The 18,638-nt window shown below is 38.6% G+C and overlaps 3 protein-coding genes across 3 annotated transcripts; all 3 read right to left on the reverse strand.

Moving 5' to 3' along the window:
- Window positions 1-1,102: 1,102 nt before the first annotated feature.
- On the reverse strand, window positions 1,103-2,206 carry LOC107101848 (DELTA-stichotoxin-Hcr4a-like). The gene is made up of 3 exons (XM_015400921.1): window positions 1,983-2,206; window positions 1,766-1,891; window positions 1,103-1,663 (listed from the first exon to the last, which is right to left on the reverse strand). The coding sequence occupies exons 2-3, from the start codon at window positions 1,867-1,869 to the stop codon at window positions 1,213-1,215; spliced, it is 555 nt and encodes a 184-aa protein (XP_015256407.1). The 5' UTR covers window positions 1,870-1,891; window positions 1,983-2,206; the 3' UTR covers window positions 1,103-1,212.
- A 540-nt stretch (window positions 2,207-2,746) lies between these two features.
- Window positions 2,747-4,382, reverse strand: LOC107101849 (DELTA-stichotoxin-Hcr4a-like). The gene is made up of 3 exons (XM_015400922.1): window positions 4,317-4,382; window positions 4,048-4,189; window positions 2,747-3,280 (listed from the first exon to the last, which is right to left on the reverse strand). The coding sequence occupies exons 2-3, from the start codon at window positions 4,149-4,151 to the stop codon at window positions 2,851-2,853; spliced, it is 534 nt and encodes a 177-aa protein (XP_015256408.1). The 5' UTR covers window positions 4,152-4,189; window positions 4,317-4,382; the 3' UTR covers window positions 2,747-2,850.
- A 5,011-nt stretch (window positions 4,383-9,393) lies between these two features.
- Window positions 9,394-17,267, reverse strand: LOC107101847 (urokinase-type plasminogen activator-like). The gene is made up of 11 exons (XM_015400919.1): window positions 17,132-17,267; window positions 16,981-17,044; window positions 16,790-16,894; window positions 16,563-16,716; window positions 12,221-12,318; window positions 12,002-12,043; window positions 11,728-11,926; window positions 11,494-11,645; window positions 11,252-11,392; window positions 10,176-10,324; window positions 9,394-10,093 (listed from the first exon to the last, which is right to left on the reverse strand). Exons 1-11 carry the CDS (start codon window positions 17,195-17,197, stop codon window positions 9,899-9,901), a joined length of 1,365 nt encoding a protein of 454 aa, XP_015256405.1. The 5' UTR covers window positions 17,198-17,267; the 3' UTR covers window positions 9,394-9,898.
- Between the last annotated feature and the right edge of the window lie 1,371 nt (window positions 17,268-18,638).

Here is an 18,638-nt window from a genome sequence, read left to right on the forward strand (position 1 = left end):
GCAACGCAAATATTAAGGTTAAGAGGCTGAGCTCGTAGATGATGATAAATAACATAGTTATGTATAATACATTACATTTCTGACTGTATATCCCTGTAATTATTACACACTGTAGCTTTAAGCAGTGCTCCTCTAACTTCAGTCCTCAGAATCTGCTGTGCAGTTATTAGATGCGCTCCTGCTGCAACAAACCTGCATCAGTTGAATCAAGCCTCTACCAAACTTGATGCCTCTGAAGCAGTTATTCAGGCATTCATTAAAGTCAGCTGAGTTGGAGCAGCAATGTTTCAGGAGAGTAGCCCTCAGGGACAGGAGTGGGACATCCTGGTTTAAATGGCATGTGCAAACGTACTTCTTCTAACCACTAGATGGAGGCCTTTCCAAGTAATGTGCTCACTACTGGAATTCTCTTCTATTTTATGTTACTTTTATTTTATCTGAATCAAGTACTAAAACAATTCTTGAATAGAATGATGTATTTATCTATAAAGTTAAATTTTGTATGTGAGCCTTTCTGGCAGTTAGAAAGTGATTTTTGTTAAAAGAAAAAAAAAGCAACACAACACACTGAAAACTAGTATGGAGTATTCATGGATTAACATAATAGCATGCAGTTCCTATTGAAATGGACTGTTTATCATTGTGTAAATGCAATAGGGTGATAATCAGGTTAATCAGGCTTAACCTCTCAAAGGTAGCAGCAAAAATTTGAACAAAAGGGTTAATTAATATGTATGTTTGCTTTCTTTTTCTTCCTTTTGTGTTTAAAGTATTGATATTTTGGACAAGCTCAAACCGTACGCAGTATTCAAAGCTTTTAGGCTACAGTAGCAGCCCAACTCAAACTAGAAGAGATTTTCTTTTTCACGTATAAACATGAAAGCATCTGTTGATTCTTTGCTTTCACATTGTTCACTGTTTATTTCCTAAGAGAGAACGCCACTCAAGGTTATATACTCCAACTCTGCAACCATTTGTTTTTGTTGCTTTTTTAATATAAAAAATGCTTATTAAAACCCTGTAGAGATCACTCATGTTTGCAGATATAACATTGTGTAGTTGATTTCTGTTTCCCAAAGTGACAATAAATACAATAGTTGTTTTAAGTGATTATCCTTTTATTTCAAGAACAGATGTTACATCAACACAGGATTGCACAGAGCTTAGTCTGTCTAACATAAAGTTTTTTTAAACACAATCTGAATGGACATCTCAGTGATATTGCTGTTCCATTTGGGAGAAAACCTTGTCCCAGATCTCTACCTTCATAATGCACTTGCCCATGGGGGACATAGTAGCCTTGACGTCCACGCCTCTACCCTGAAAGGTAAGCCCACTGCCGTTGGACTCCTGTCGGACAAAGCCATTCTGCTCCTTGTTGTAGTACATCTCTTTGTAGAGGCTCTCGTTGCATTCTTTGCTCTTGTCATAGATTCCTATAGCTATCCAGTTTTTGTACAAGTTGTAGTCATACGGCACAGAGAACATTATTGCTATGATTTCTTTGCTGCTGTTGGAATGCCGCTCAAACAGCTCGTAAGTCAGAACGCCTACAGCGCCTGAGGTTTTGCCACTGTCTTTGCTAAAGTTGCAGACTTCGGTCTTAAGTGGGCGGACAGTGGGTTGGGGAGGGCTGTGGACGTTGCCGCTGTCAAGGAAAACCCTTTTTTTGCAAAAAAAAAAGAAAAACAACATTTGCATAAGAAAATCAGATTACTTTTACTTCAGGTATAGAAAGTTAAGGTTACTCTTAAGTTGCACTTACTTGGGGTTAATGAGGCAGTAACCGTTTGTCAAGTTGGTGATCTCAATTGTGACATTTCTTCTGCTTTTGAGGTTAGCAGCCAAAGCCTCTGCTGATTCACTCATTGTTTTAGCTTTTATTGTTTACCTGACGATCAAACAGACATGTAGCTATTTGTGATCAATGCACTTACTTGAATTCAACATTTCCTTAAGTTCAAGAAGCAAAAAGATCTTACCTGCACCGTGCCACTGGTCGTTTACTCATGCAATGCAGACTTTGAATCACAGTGTTTAGTGTTAAGGTGGATGTTCCATGGGAAAGAGAGACAACCCACAGTGTCTCCACCCACAGCAGAGTCCCACTTTGTGTGCCCCTCCCTGTATTAGGCTTCATGAATCAGGTATGTCTAAGGAAGCAGAATAAAGGTGCAGTCCATCCCTTTTTTTGTTTTTGTTTCCTGCATTCTTGTGAGGGTGAGACCGTTGGGCTTGTTTTGCCAGTGACATCAACTCTTACTGGAAAGTTTTGCCAAGAACACACCTTTTTTGCTTTTTTTTCCTCTTGGCTTAGTGTTGATCTTTGCAGCCAGTGTGTCTGCAAAGCACTGTTTTTGATTTTGGTGTTTTAGTTTGCATTTATTCACTGCAAAAGGGTCTGAAAATGAGTAAAAATCTCAAAATTGTATCAAAAGTATATTTACCCTTATTTTAAGTAGGAAAATAAGATGATCTGTCAATAGAATTAAAATTTGTACCCATTAAAATCAGGTAATTTAAATTTATGCACTTGAAATAGGAGACTGCTGTTTCTTTTTTTAAATTTAAATTGTCTTATTCCATTGGAAAAGTGTCTAATTTACCGCTTCAACTGAAGAAAAAAAAGCACTTATCTTAAGAAAGATTGACTTTCTTAGATTTATATTTTTTGCAGTGTTATTCATTTTTCTTTGTGTGAGGAAGGATTGTCAATTAAACAAGACGACAAGAAGTGGATTAGATTAATTTTCTTTTATTTATTCAAAGCATCCATGACAGCAATAATCAAGAGTATCAACCCCAATGCTTTCATTTTATTTGAGCTCTTCATGTTGAGGGCATTATCGTTTATCGACCCATCATATCATACAGCTCGAGCTTGATGATTGCTTTGCCCTCATCAGACATGCAGGCCCTCACATCCAAATCTTTGCCCTGGTAGAGCATCCCAGAGCCATCAGCCTCATGGCGCACAAAGTTGCTGAAATCCTTGCTGTTGTACATTGTTTTGTAGAGTTTTTCATCGCAGGCAAGTGTGTGCTCAAAGATTCCCACAGCATACCAGTTCTTGTAGAAGTTGTAGTCGAATGGCACAGAGAACATGATGGCCATCAGCTCACTGCAACTGCGGGTCTTCATGTTATACAGCTCGTAGGTCAGAACACCAACAGCCCCGGAAGCTGTGTTGTCATCCTTGACGAAGGAACACACCTCTGTCTTTTGGGTGCGCACAGTGGGCTGTGGGGGATTGAATGGGAATCCACTCTCCATGTAAATCCTAAAAGAAACATTTAGGAGACCATTAGACATTTGATTAATTCTAATAGAACAACCGTTGTATGAGCCTTTTAATTAGGAAATATGTTTTGTGAAGCTTCAATGGATACATTTATAAATGCTGTTTTTGTAAAGATTACAATAATGAAGGCATGATGTTGAAAACAAATCAAGAATACAAATAATAAAAACATTCAGAACTTTAAAAAAAGACAAATATACACTTTACATGTAAAATAAAATAATTCATAAAACATCAACAACTTTTACAAACTATAAAAAGGACAGCATATATGCAAATTATTAGGACCTTTTATTAAGCAAAAAAAAAAAACACATCTGAAGAATGCACTTTACAGGAAGTGATGCAAAAGTGTTATAAAAAAATAAATAAAATAATGAATGAATGAGGTATTTTAATCCAAGCAGTACATGATTGAACACAAAGTGATACAAAAATACTCAATACCATATATCATACAGAGTAGAGCAGCTGGATCATGAACTATTTTCATTTTTGCAAATCATATATTTGTTGTTTAAAGATCATTAGAAATATTACATGTGCGATGCTTAAACAGTTACATAGTTTTTAAATCCATCAGATGTAGTACTGCTGTTTAACACTCAGACCTGCAGAGTAAAAAGCGGTTTAATCTTCATAAACTCAACCTAATATTACAGGTTTTACATTTTTTTAGCTTCATCTGCATGCAACCAGAGATCATGGAGGACAGTGGTGGCTGGCATTCTCAGGTTCTTACGTACTTTGGGTTGACGAGACAGTAAGTGCCGCTGACATTGGTGATCTCAATGGTGCAGTTACGGTTGGTGGTGAGGGTCGCCGAGTGGGACTCTGCTGTGTCAGGCATGGTTCTGGATGCTATAGGGAGACAGTTCAGACAAGAGGCTGAAGCAAAGAGCAGCCAGAGAACAAATCATTACAAAAGGTTGTTGACAAAAACTTCTTTAGATACATCATATTTATATATATATATTTTTTATCTCTGAGAAATATATCTTTTAAAAGCACTTACTTCAAGTAATGCAGCACTCACGGAAAGGCACACAGTCCTCTGAGAGCAGATTTGAGTTTGGCTCTGACAGGAGCTTAAAGTCACACCCTTTTAGACACACCTGATATGCAGGAAGGTGTGTTCCTGAAATCCTGCACTGCGGCTCCCAGAATGTCACTTATGAACAATGATTGCATTGAGTTAATAATAAAAATGCAATTTAACCATTGGAAACTTGAAGGACATTTGCAAAAAAAATCTTAATAGACAGGGCAAGTTAATGAGGTGTATAAAATGATTAAGAAAAAGCTCCAATTAGGCAAAATATATATTTTTTTAATGCAAATAGAGTTAAAGTTGTCTGCATACATAAACTATACAGGAAAATGTCTTATTTGAAACACTGATTCAGGACTGTTGAATATATAAATGTAAAAGTATTTGTTCTGAACTCTGATAGCAACTGAACAGAGCAGTCTTAACCACACCCAATATCTATTGTTAAAAAGCCGTAAAGCTACAGTTATTAAACTAGTTTTACTCCCTTGACTGGTTAAACTCCATTTAGTTGTGTATTCTTCTGTGGAGTTAAGCATGTCGGCAATATGTTTCAGCATGCACATACCGGCTGTCTAGCAAACCTGTTCATTGGTTCATGGAAACTTCCAGCTTCCCCTACAAGCACCAAAAATACAAAGAGACTTGGAGAAAAAGCAGCCAAAAAAACAAAAAAACGTAATCACAATGACAAGAAAACAAAGCAGCAGCAGAATCCTATGGAATTTGAACTGATGCAACACTGACATGGAAAAAAACACACAAAACTAAAACAGAATTCTCTATAAACGCTTAATTTTATGTTTCAAAAACTACAAACAGCAACAAAGCATACACAAAGTCACAAAATGTAGATAAAAAAATATATGAGTAAAAAACAGGGGATGCAGAGTGGAATAGCGGGTAGCACTGCTGCCTTGCAGTAAGGAGGTTCTAGGTCCAATTCCTAGACTGGGGTCTTTCTGCATGAAGTTTGCATGTTCTTCCTGCGCATTCAATGGGTTCTTTCTCGATACTCCGGCTTATTCTCACAGACTAAAAACACAGCTGTTAATTTGCTTCTCTAAATTCTCCTTTAGTGCGATTGTTTGCATGAATAGTTGTTTTTTCAGCAGGGATAAGCATGGAGAGGGATAAGTGTGACGGAAAATGAATGGAAATTACAAAAAAATTACAAAAAAAGGAGAAAAATGCAAAAAAAATTAGATGAAGAAAACAACACAAAACAACAGCTACACCTACTGTCAGAAATTAGGCAAAGCACCAAACCCAAACACTAAAAAGAGGTACATAAAAGTTTAACATTAAATACAGTTCCGAGAAAAGGTTTTATATTTCTGTTAAGGTAAATATATTTCAAATAGAAAAAAGAGGGCATTAGATTCCTGTAATAATAATCATTTAATTAGCTGGATTAAAGCTGATGTTCATGATTAAAACTTTCTTACCTCATAGCTTTTGTGCAAACTTTCTTGACAACTTTCTAACATCTTGTGTTTAGTTGTTTTGTTATTATTTTGATTCCTCTCCTGAGTAGCCTGGTAATGCCTAGGGAATCAAGATGTTGGGTCTGGGGAGGCTCCATTGGCCATAGGGGTGGGCACTACGGTTGTCTTTCTAATCCCTCTGCATGCCATAGGACAACGACCAAGCAGGACAACAACTGAGGTGACATAGTCAGATCACTGTTAACCATAATATTAGTAAGTATGGACAAAACACAATATATTCTAAACTTTAAAATTAAAAGTAATAAAAAGATGCTATGATCTGATTAAATGACCTTAAATAGCCACAAATTGCTTGTCTTTCTTATGGATACATCCCTTTGAAGATTATTTACCATTTGGATGTGATATAAAACCTCGTTCACCACGATTCCTGAAACATTATTCTGGAACACCAAGATGGCTAGCATCTTGCTCCATTCCTTTTGTAGCAAACAGGACACATGGCTCCCAGAAAATGCCATAAGCAACAACCATAAGCAACAACCATAAGCAGATTGGGACTCATTCCCACTTGTTTTGTCACCAGATCAAACTTTTGTTGTATCCAGCAGAATAACAGACTTCAGTGCCATTATCTATTCTTTCCTCAAAGAAAACAATTCAAATGTTTCTTTACCAACGTCAATATCGAATCAAAAAATACCTGTGAGCTGGTGGCAGCCATTGTTTACATCTTCTCTGCTACCATCACACCTTTAACATCATTACATAAAGTTCTGACTCTTCTGCTTTCCTCTTGTTAAATTATTGACCCAACTGATCTTAGATGAACCTGTCAAGCCTTGAATGAACAATAGCTAGAGCAGCCGTAAACAGCTCCAGTCCACGAGGATCAGCTTCTCACAACTGTTAGATTTGTCCTTGCCCCAATACCTGAATCAAATGTCTTAATTACCTCCTCAGTATGCAGTACATTTCTCCAAATTCCTCTTAATCATCTGATTATTTGATTCAGGTGTGCGTCTAAAAATTGCGGGTTACTGGCCCTTGTGGATTGAAAATGCCCTACCCTTGCTCCATACACCTGGACAGGAAAATCCATTTTCTGCTGCAAAGGATTAACTCTGAAGCACAATCAATCTCAAATATATATCTTTTAAAATCAATCTGTTTGAATGAATCTATTTAATTCAGAAAAAAGAAATTTTTTGCTCCCATATGTCAAAAAAACATTTACATTTACAAGCATTTACAAGAATATATTTCAATTTAATTTGGTGAGATTGATCAGTGAAGGACCTCAAGACTTAAGGTGGTCTTTGAAATATGTAGAAATGGAAAAGTAGTAATAGCAGAAACCCAAGCAAATTCTACAGGGCATGTTGATTAATCTTTTCCATATGCTTTCACCAGTTAAAATTACAATCAAAATTTTTTATTGCAAGAAACACGGCTTATTGTAAATAAAGATTACCAAGCAAGCCACATGTACAAAATGATTTACAGCTTTATCTTATTATTTAGTGAGATTATTTTTCTACTTGTTGATATGGATCTGCTGACTCCCTCCTGCCAAGACCTACAGCATGCACAGGCAATGAGTCTACTAGTGGCATTGTAACATAGAACTGTAGACATGTAGATTTTCGCCAAATCTGAGCGTGGTGAAATCTCTGCTTGCTGAATCACTGCTACAACAGAGATGTTACTGTCAGGGTTTTGGTTGAGGTTCGGAGGACCCAAATGCAGAAGCAGAGAGACTGAGGAGATTTCTCTGAGTTTAATTGGGCAAAAACAGTAAACAAAGGCAGGAATGCAAAAATCCAACTAATAATCAAAAGTAAACCAGAACTATGGAGACATCTGGGGAAAACCAAACATGAGGAGCCAGGGAGAGACGAGGTAGGTGGACAACAGCATGGGAGGACAGCAAAGACAAGGAACCAACAAGCGAGGGAGAGCAGAGGGAGAGCATATATAGCTGACAGAGACAAAGGGAGGGCTAACGAGCTGACAAGGAGCAGGTGTGAGAGGAGACAACGAGGGAGCCAAGGGGAAAGGAACACACACACACACAAACACACACACACAAGAGGGCAACAGAGGACAACAGAAAAACATGAAAACTAACATAAATCTAGAAATTACAACAAAACTGGAATCAAACCAATAAAACTAGAAAACAAGGAGCAAATTAAAGAACAACAGAACCAAGACCATGACAGTTATTGCATCAATGTGAGTAACAAGAAAACCTAAATCAATCACTCGGTAAAACTCAGGATTGTAAATCTCTGGAGTGGTTCGCAGCCAAGTACAAAGTGGCCCGGGATGAGAATCGGCTTCTCCAAGTCCAAGGTCCTGGTTCTCATCTGGAAAGAAGGTGGCTTACCATCTTCAGGTTGGAGAGGAAATCTTGCCTCAAGTGGAGGAGTTCAAGTATCTTTGGGTTTTGTTCATGTGTAAGGCGAAGAAAGAAACAGAAGATCAACAGATGGAAGGCTTCCGCTATAATGCGTATACTTCATCGGTCTGGTCTGGTGCATAGAGCTGAGCAAAAAGGCAAAGCTCTCCATTTATTAAAGGGTCCATGTTGCTACCCTCTTCTATCGTTAAAATCTTGATGATGATCAAAAGAACAAAATTTCCAACACAAGCAGCTGATATGAGCTTTCCTCATCTCAGCCTGGTCCTGGATAACCGAAGGGCGACGAATATAAGTACAAGATTTTCCTACCATGCATCTATTTACAGCCTCTCATGCTCAGTAAGGTTGAACAGGCAAATTGGGGAGATCCACTTTTAACGGCTTGCCAGTATGGCAATCAGTAAGAAGTGGACTTGTCCACTAGTTGACTTAACTAGACTGAGTTGACTCACATCTAGACAACTCAATAACTACAATAGGTGTTTCTGAAGCAGGGCATATTGTAAGTAATTGTGTTGTGTTATGGATTTCTAGTTTTATTTCCATAACAGCGAGAACATCCATCCATCTTCTAACATGCTGAATCCCAAGTGGGGTCACGAAGGGGCTCGTGCCTATCTCCAGCTGTCAATGGGTAAGAGGTGGGGTACACCCTGGACAGGTCACCAGTCCATCGCAGGTTAACACAGAGACAAACAGGACAAACAACCACTGACACTCACACCTAAGGAGAATTTAGAGAAGCCAATTAACCTAATAGTCATATTTTTTGACTGTGGGAGGAATCCAGAGTACCAGGAGAGAACCCATGCATGCTCAGGGAGAACATGCAAACTCCATGCAGAAAGACCCCGGGCTGGGAATCGGACCCAGAACCTTCTTGCTGCAAGGCGGCAGTGCAACCCACTGCGCCACTGCAAGAAGAATCCTGGAAAAAAAAAAAAGAATGCACCACAGCGCCTTGATAACTTGCCATGCTACATGTTTACCACAAGGTGGCACAGTAGCTCAACAAAACTTTTCAAGCACTATCTACGGCTGGCACATAGTGAAGTTCTTCAAGACAGCATAAAATAAAATGTTGCTCTCTCATCCTAGACATTTCCTAACAATTTTAAGTAAACAGAAGCTGAAGCAAAATCCTTTAATAATAAAATGTTTATTGAGTTATAATGAGCAAGTTACAAATAAAGGCAATAAGGAAATATCAGTTTAAAAATGCGATAAAAAAATGAATTTATCATACTATGAAGTAAAATCACAAATATAATTATGAAAAGTCACCAAAAATATATCGCTTAGGAAGTTCATATGAGCACATTTTTAGATTTATAAATCAGGAAGGAGGTTGCTTCTTCTTTTGCTTATACTTTACATAATGACAGCGAAAAACACAAAAGTTGATTAACTGTGGCGCTTCTTTTTCTCTTCCAAAGGCTCATCCAATGGAAAAATAAAGAAAAATTAAACCCTAAGAAATTCAAAGGCTTAATATTTCACTAAAGTTTATCAAACATTGAGAATTAAAGTACCTTTGGAGCTCAGAAGGAGTGTTAACCAATGAATAAACAATTTATGTTATTCACCAAATGGATCTTCCTGTAAGCACAGTCTAGTGGGATTACTGAATATTCTTTACATTAGAAGCTCATAAGATCAGATCTAAGTCACTTCTGAGGGAACATGGTTCTAGCAGTAGTGAAGGGAAGACTTGTCTTTTCTTCTATCCATTGGTTATAGTTGGTAACTCTGGTGTAAACACCAGGTTTCATTTCTTTTGCACATCCATCACCCCAGCTAATAATACCAAAGAGAAAGAATCTGTTGTGAAATTTGCATACCAGTGGTCCTCCTGAATCACTCTGTAAGGCAGAGGTACACAGTGTTAAAGGGAACAAATGCTTGAATCTTTAAGACAACTCAGGTACAGACGCGTTCAAATACCTGACAGGCATCCTGGCTCCAGTCGGGACGCGCAGCGCAAAACATGTTGTTATTGACCTTATTTCCATAATATTCCTCCTGTCGACACACATCATCAGCAATGAAGTTCACCCGAGCCTCCCTAAGGTACTGAGACAGGTACCACAAACCTGCAAAAGTGAGGGACAGAATGAAGTAATGTCCAAATAATGTCTGTTTTAATTCACGGTCATGTAAAAAAAAAAAAAAGTTCCCAGGACTATGGAAATAATTAAGTGTCCATCCAATTATGTGACAGCTTTTTGCTTAAATATTGCTTCCTTTTCATTTTACTGGTGTTAGCAAGAGGCAGTTTCTGCCCCCAAAGCTTCAATTTCAGCTGCTGGGGGATTTGTTGGAGCGATGGTTGATGAGCTTGTGCACAAAATAAATAATAATACTTGTGAATATGTTTACTTTGCCTTCTCAATGTTTTTTTTTACATAAATGTGATGTGATACATTATGTTTAATGTATAGTAGAGGATTTTCTTTTTCCAGGTGGATCATCAAAATAAGTAGTTCTCCTAATTGTCAATCATTCGGATGATATGTTAATGTAAGGCCGTCATATGTGCTCATCACTATTTTCACTTACCGGTGGTGAGTCTAACATAGTGGAGGAATTGCAAATCTTGTATGAGTGATGCGTGCAGCAACTTTTAAGTAAGAACGTGCACGAGCAGAAATGGGCTTGTGCACGCTCTTGCATGCGTTTAATGGGCGTTCCCTCTAGGGAGCGGGTACAGAGTTGTGCATGTGCATTTTTTTTTTTTTTAAGTGGAGAGGGCGGGTCTTTTCAAAAATTCGCGGAAATCCTCCACTATACCTTTAATGCACACCTGAATGAACAGAATGATTTAACCAACATGCACATGTCAATGAAGAGACATATGAGCTTGTGATGACCAGCTAACCAAGTGCTGGTCAGCATCACACAACTGTCTCTTTGCCTCTTGAATCATATAAAAGTGGAAAAAAAGAAAATTGTTTGTTTTTAAAGAGCAGTTGCTGCGAATCTTAAAAAATATATACGAACGTTTATAAATCCCTCTTTACCAAATTTCTCTTTCCCATAACCAGCGATCTCACAGGTGAACCCGGGTTGGAGACTCTGAAGAGGCGGAGGCAGGCAGACAGGCTTCACCCAGTTGGTCTCCTCTGTGCATTTTCCATCTTTCTCTTTCAACTTCAGTAAAGCTAAGACCAATAAACACTCTTATGTCAAAATTCTGTAAAATAAATGACAAAATACAAATTAAAGACAGAAATCAGATGAAAATTTCTAAACCCCTTCATACAAATGTCATTGTTGTAGTTCTGTAGGCTGTTGTTGAATCCTTCATGAATAAAGATTTGCTCCACTCTGAAGGTTTGCTCAGCGGTCGGGTCACTCTCATTGAGGGCGTTTTTCCCCAGTGTGACGGACAAACGTCGAAGCCTCGTCTGAGAGCTGGAACACATTTGTATAGAAGGTATACATTTAACATTTCCTAACAGCTGCTCTTTTTATCATAACTACAGCTATATCCTACCCTTCAGGGAAGCAGTGGGCAGCTGTGATGACCCAGCAGGAAGATATCAGACTGCCCCCGCAGCGGAACACTTTCGTCTTTGATTTGGAGCGCCAGAATATGGCAGCAACCCACGGGTGGGATTCCACAGTAGCAACTGTTCCCCCCACAATCTTCATCTGCCTTCTTACAGTCCGATGACCACATGTCTGCAGTGTAGCTTATGAAAAAAAAGTTGAAATTAAAAACTTGCAGGGAAAAATCATTAGAGAGAAAATGTTCTTTGGGAACCTACGTGTTTGTGGCTTGGTTGGTCCAGCTGTAGGTGCAAGCGTGACTGCAAGTATAAGAAGGCTTTTTAAAACCTCTAAAGTGTGTACGTTCAATAAAACCTTAAAACTTTCAAATGTTTTTGAATATCTGTTTAAAAAACACCTTTATGTTTCAAAATTGACAGAAATCTGATGCAAGTGAATAAGAAAATTTGTCACTATAGGAAGTAGCCTATACTTACAAGGTTTGACATCACAGACGGGGATATCACAATATTCCCTCACCAGCTGGTCGTTTTTCCTAACATTACACCATGGACGTAGCCTGTACTGGATGTTTCTAAAATAGAAAAAGGAAGCTTTAACAACAATTCAATCTGTAAGACTCTTATCAGCTTCCACCTGTGATGTCCCTCATTCAAGCTTCAACCAATCAACGTCGGGATCGCACCTACTTCGAAGCCAGTCGTCCTTTAAGATCACTTCATTTAGCTCCTGACCAGGCCCCCCGCCAGCACAGCCTGTCACTTGCTGACTGTTCTCAGTCCCACTCACCCTCTGGGTTATTCTACCATCACGGTCCGGGATCAGAGAGGCAAGACAACTCTAATCCTTTTTGTAGGTTACTCATCTCAGCTAATTATGATTCACAGCACCAAAGTCTTCTGCCAGGGCCCGAGCGCCAAAGAACTTATTTCTTTCATGTCAACAAAACTTTTCTTATCGCAGTTTTTCTCTGTGTGAGTCTCTCCAGGTTTAAATACATTTAAATCACAACAAATAAAAAAAAGAACTTTCTTATTAAAACATGTAAGAAAAAACACTATAAAATAAAACAAATGAACATTTATTGAACATTAATTTTAATGTGAAAGCACAGTAAAATGTAGAATAATAGCTGGAAGGTCATCTTTAGCTTGAACCCTGAGGCAAGGGCTCAAACAATTACGGCTGTAAGCCTTCTACACCAAACCAAGCTTCTGGCTCTCTGGCGTCCTCTTCCACAACATCTTCGTCCCGCTTTCCTCTTCTAAATAAAAAATGTATGACGGAGGAGACTCATCCACGACCTCCGAACAGAACTCTCCTCATCTTGCATGTTCCCGCTGTCCATAGCATTCTTTGACAGTGTCGTTTCTAAGTCACCAATTTAGTGCTACTTGGTCCCAATGTAATTTCCCATTGGGAACTTACTAGCACTAAGGTTAGCAAGATGCTTTGAAGAAACCGGTCAAAATCAAACTTGTTTGCGAACCCTCCACCACAAACGACCAATCACATTCACTTTATTCACTCGTGTAAAGTCATGCACCACTCGGGAGAATTCTGAAATGAAACCGTTGGAACAGCCGTTTCCCTTTAAAGACTTTTTATATGTTTATATAATCATTCACATAATCTTATTAATACTAAGATAAATAGGATGTAATGCATCAGCGAAATTCCCGTTTTTGCTTACTTTTGGTGCTGAAGCCTTTAGCACCAGTGATATGAGAGTGTTGCTGTGTACTGTAGGTAGCTTTGTATAGGGGCATTTGAAGTTTGCAGTGTAGTTTGCAGCATTGCTGCCTTGCATCAATAAGGTCATGGGTTGATTCCCAGCCAAGGGCCTTTCTGCAGTAGTTTCCATTTTTTTCCATTTGCATATTTGGGTTCTCTCCAGGTGCTCCCGCTTCCTCCCACAGTCCTAAAAGCATGGAATACTACAGGGTGCAATGCTTGGGAAAATGTTCCCCTCTATATTGGCTCCCACTCTATAACATTGTGAGGCAATATCAAATGTTATGCGGATGACCGTGTTACAGCATATTAATCCAAGAAACCTGTTTAACTTCAATGTCCACTCTCACCACATGCTTGCTCAACAAGTGGCATTGGTCAAATTCCAGTCTTCCAGTGTTTATCACTGGGCTTCCTAAGAAGATAACATTTTACTAAGTAGCACTACAAAAAACAATTGGTTCCTGTTATACTACAGATAGAATTAAACTGGAATTAATGTTGATGAAATTGAATCTCATCTGTCTACATTGTTGAACTGTATTTTTCGATCAGCTCATCCTGCACTGTACTTATGAAGTGGAATTGTTTTTCAACTTCATATTTGCTATGAATTAGTGATATATTTATATAAAACCACTGAACAGACATGAAATAAAAGTTTAACAGTAGTAAGTAATGTCAAGCGTGTAAGAACAGATAGTTAGCTTCTGTCTATGACTTATTTCAAACAGTTCTTCAATAAATCATGCGGGTTTATTATTATAGGAAGCAGCTCTGTTTTTAATTGAAGGTTGAGCTCAGATCGTTTTCCCTGACTGCATCTCTAAGCTGTGCTATAAGCTGTTGCTTTACGAGCACGGTCGGCCATCAGCAACAATGTAACCATCTTGTTTTTTTTATTCACCAGACTCTAAAGTCGGAGACTTTCATCCAAAATAGGACGTTTGGTGCTGTCATCACAGGCACTCATTTTATTGCTAAATTTTGCGCTTTGGAGCTGAGCAGCTGAGCAGCAAAGTTTTACAGCTGCTGAGTACAGGCTCCCTGCCTGTGATGTTCATAGTCACTCACATAGCCACTGGGCTGCAGCTCTTTGGTGTTCAGCTCATATAGGTCATATTCAGAAAGTCAATCAGTGTCAAATGCTGTAACATCAGACTGGAGCTTAGATCAAAATACCAGAAATGGACTTAAATGTCATCACATTGCTTTTGAAAAAAAATATCCTCCTCCATCATCTGCTAACAGTTTAATGGCAGACACCATTGCCTCATTTTTAACTGAAAAAGTGGCAGGTATTAATAAACAGTTTTCCTGAACTGCCCACACCTGAAACCTCTCAGATTACAAATTCTAGCAGAGGTCCTACTGCTCCATTCTATTCATTTACTCCTCTCAATTAGAGCTAAAGTATGTGTCTAAAACTGCTGGAACCTATTCCTACAAATTTTCTCCAATCCATAGCTCCGATGGTAACTGCAGCAGTCACACATGTCATCAATGCCTCACTGACATCAGGCACATTTCCTAACTCATACATGCAAGCTCTGGTTACAACGCTGCTCAGGAAACCCTCTCTCCCACTGACCCAGGTGGAAAACTATTGGCCGGTCTCTCTACTAACCTTTCTGTCTAAGGGCATTAACAGATCAGTCTTTAGGCAGGTCACAGAATACCACTCACAAAATAATCTACTTGATACAAAACAATCTGGGTTTAAAAAAGGCCACTCCACTGAAACGGCTCTGTTATCTGTGACAGAAGCCTTAAAAGAGGCAAGAGCAACAGGGAAGTCCTAAGTACCATTTACCACAGTCAACCATGACCTCCTTCTATTTATACTGTTGAGCACAGGAAGAGCACACTCCTGGTTTGAATCATTCCTCACTGATCAGTCTTTCATAGTATCCTGGCTTGGTCACACTTCTGCAGAGCAACAACTCGCCACAGGGGTTCCTCAAGGTTCAGTACTTGGACCTCTTCCCTTTGCCATATACACCACCACGCTGGGCTAGATCATTCAATCACATGGTTTCTCATACTACTGTTATGTTGACGACACCCAGCTCTGTCATTCCACCTGATGACCACAAGGTCTCAGCGTGCCTCTCAGTCTCTCTAACACATCAAAATGGATGAAAGTCCATCACCTCCAACTGAATCTCTCAAGAACTGAACTGCTGGTTTTCTGAGCCAAACCAACCATACACCACATTATTCACATCCAGACTGGATCCCTGTCTCTGACTCCATCAAGGGCAGCAAACTTGGGTGTCATGATTGACGATCAGCTGACCTTTACAGATGTTACCTCCATCTCTCGATCTTACTATTAAACATAAGAAAGATCTGGCCATACCTTACCCAACATGCTACCCAGCTCTTGGTTATCCTCTGCCTGGATTATTGTAATGCACTAAAGTCCCAAAAAGTCTCACTTCATTCCTCTGTTCATTAAGCTTCCCTGGTTACCCCCGCAACAAATTCAAGTCCCAATGCTAGCCTACAAAGTGCTTAAGGGTACGCCTCCCATCTAATTGAAAAATCTAGCAAAGGCTTATCTCACAACCTGAAAGAAGAAAGAAAGAGCAGGCTAATTAGCAGATTGGGAGCAGGTGTGCCTACACAACACTTAAGTCAATCCAGACTGTTTTCATGTGTTGTTCAAAGATGATGGAATGACCTACCAAGCACTGCAAGAACAGCAGCTTCAGGAATCTCCTAAAGACCCACCTCTTCAAAGAGCATCTCCTCTTCTAACTCTTACCCATAACTCTGTACCCCTCTACTACTCTTTCTGTACTTCCATCTATCTCTTTTCTGTCCTCACTATTTTCAATTAGGGATTTTCCCCTATAGAACTTATTCTCTGATTGATGATAACTGTAACATTGTGTCTACTTTTTAAGTCACTTTGGATAAAGGATCTGCTAAATGCATAAATGTTTTGCTATTGAATAATTGTCAAGGTTTATGTACAAGTATAACTGGTTGCATCACAAATAGCTGAAATTTTAACTGGGACATAAAGGGTTAGAACTCCTTTATTAGAAATGCTTTTGTTAAGATTTCAGAAACCACCTGCAGTAGTTGTGTCTCCCAGCATGAAGGTCTGAGGACAAATAACGTCTTCTGGTATGCGAATCCCAGTTCTCACATGTTTTTCCGCTGACTGATCTCGAAGCGGTGCCTCTGTAGTTCAATCCCATACCTTCATAACAGCCGATGCTTTTCACTATAACCACAGACAGAGGAGATTAAAATGTGAAATTGCATGTTTTAAATTTGGTTTGATATCTGTTTCTTACCTCTTTCACAGTGTGTCCCGGTAAAATCATCAGGACAATTACAATACAAGTGTTCACCAGTGATGATGGAAGAAACAGACACTCCACCATTGAGGCAGATTCCATCTGCAAAATGCAATGGCCCATTTAAAGCTCAGGAAACAATACCAAGAAATCTTAATCTTACTAATCCTGATCTTAGTTCTGCTTACCTGAACTGTGGAAGGGGGAGGAGAAAACAGAAATATCTCTCCTCCTGCCATGTCTCCACAGGCCCTGAAAATATTTCCAATCAAACAATGATAAAAAAAAAAAGGTTAAAGATTGACTTCTGGTAAAAAAAAAAAAAAAAAAGATCCTTACCAGGTCAGATATTAACAGAGCTACCAGTAAACTTAAGAAAACTTTAGAACTCCTTGTGTTCATCATGCTTCTTGCTGCATAAGACGGAATCCAAATGGCGTCTGCATTAGCGTGTCTGCAAAATGTGGTGTATATGGAATCTGCTTTATGTTTGGATGAGGCTGAGCTCTGATTGGCTGACACCTGTTTGAGAGCTTGGTGGCCTATTAGATTTTCTGAGGGGGAAAGGGAGGTGGAACATTTTGCAATATTGTCTGGGGAAGAAATTGCATTGCTTCTGAATGAGTCATTCACTACAAATGAGCCTGATCGTTTTTTCTCAGGAATGATATCAATAGTTCTTGCATGACAGAAACAATCCAGCAGCTGTTTAAATGCCTTCTATACATATTATGGGTTTAATAAAAATGGAGGCTGGTATAAAAAAACTTCAATCATGAGCATTTTTGTTTATTTTTATGGATGATCAGTCTGATAACTGATACTACTCTGTGTAATAATAATAATGACAACATTAAGAAATAGTACCAGCTATGTGATAGGTGTTCACACACTGATCACAATGACTAAGGGAATGATGAAAAAAGTTCATTAAAACTGTTAACCATGATATTATTAGGCAGCGGCAAAGTGGTCAGTTGTTAAAGCTGTTCAAAAATGAATATGTGAGGTAATAAAGAATACATTTTAATATTAGTCAGACCCATAAACCAATACACAAAACAAAATGTTATATCTTTTTCAAATATAGCTACTAAAAAAACTTCTATTAATTTATATCTTGTATCAAGCTATTATATATAAAGTATACCTCCAAATCAAGCTTTATTTTATTTATTTATTTTTTTTATTTATTTTACCTTAAAGAGGTCAAATGTCAGAGTTTCCGTAAAATAAATGTGTAAATCCTCTGCTAGACTTAAGTATTTTTCCCTCTCCCTTTCTTCCCCACTGACTTCTGCAGCGCTAGCTGACATTATGACGCCATCTACTGGCCACTTTATACTTTCATCCTCTACAGTTGAACTGACCAGACAAGGAAACATTTATCTCAGTAATGTTCCTGATGTGATGCTCTGGCAGGTGGTGATGATGTAGCCCATAATGACGTGAATTGTAGTCTTAAGTTTAGCCAGGTTTATCATGAGGGTCACGTGGTATATGAGTACATAAAATATCCCGGAAGTCTGCTCACTTAGATCCTGCTCAGCACATGCTGCTTTCAGGGACATTCAGAATTATTACAACAAAAATATTGGCAAGAAAATGTAACGGGGAGTCTTTAACATCTTTTATTTCCTGACCCTAGATTGATGATGAGATGCAGCAAGGATCCCCCTCCTGTATTTAACCTTTCAAGCCCACAGGGTTTTGGAATTACTTCATAATAAATCAACAAAATAAATCCAGAAAAATCAAAGGCTGATGTCTTAATGTAAACATTTGGTAATTATGTGAAGGTCACAAAATATAAATATATTTTTTATTTTATGTAAAATTATAGATG

The sequence above is a fragment of the Cyprinodon variegatus genome, unplaced genomic scaffold, assembly GCF_000732505.1.
Source record: "Cyprinodon variegatus isolate N-32 unplaced genomic scaffold, C_variegatus-1.0 Scaffold1161, whole genome shotgun sequence".
NCBI classification, from domain to species: Eukaryota; Metazoa; Chordata; class Actinopteri; order Cyprinodontiformes; family Cyprinodontidae; genus Cyprinodon; species Cyprinodon variegatus.

Coding starts and splice junctions, on each gene's coding strand:
- LOC107101848 (XM_015400921.1), bottom strand. CDS start 1,869: ATGAGTGAATCAGCAGAGGCTTTGGCTGCTAACCTCAAAAGCAGAAGA. Junction 1,664..1,765: donor TACTGCCTCATTAACCCCAA/GTAAGTGCAACT, acceptor TTGCAAAAAAAG/GGTTTTCCTTGACAGCGGCA.
- LOC107101849 (XM_015400922.1), bottom strand. CDS start 4,151: ATGCCTGACACAGCAGAGTCCCACTCGGCGACCCTCACCACCAACCGT. Junction 3,281..4,047: donor TACTGTCTCGTCAACCCAAA/GTACGTAAGAAC, acceptor TGTTTCTTTTAG/GATTTACATGGAGAGTGGAT.
- LOC107101847 (XM_015400919.1), bottom strand. CDS start 17,197: ATGATGAACACAAGGAGTTCTAAAGTTTTCTTAAGTTTACTGGTAGCT. Junction 12,044..12,220: donor CGTCTGTGATGTCAAACCTT/GTAAGTATAGGC, acceptor TTATACTTGCAG/TCACGCTTGCACCTACAGCT. Junction 11,646..11,727: donor GCCCACTGCTTCCCTGAAGG/GTAGGATATAGC, acceptor AATGTGTTCCAG/CTCTCAGACGAGGCTTCGAC.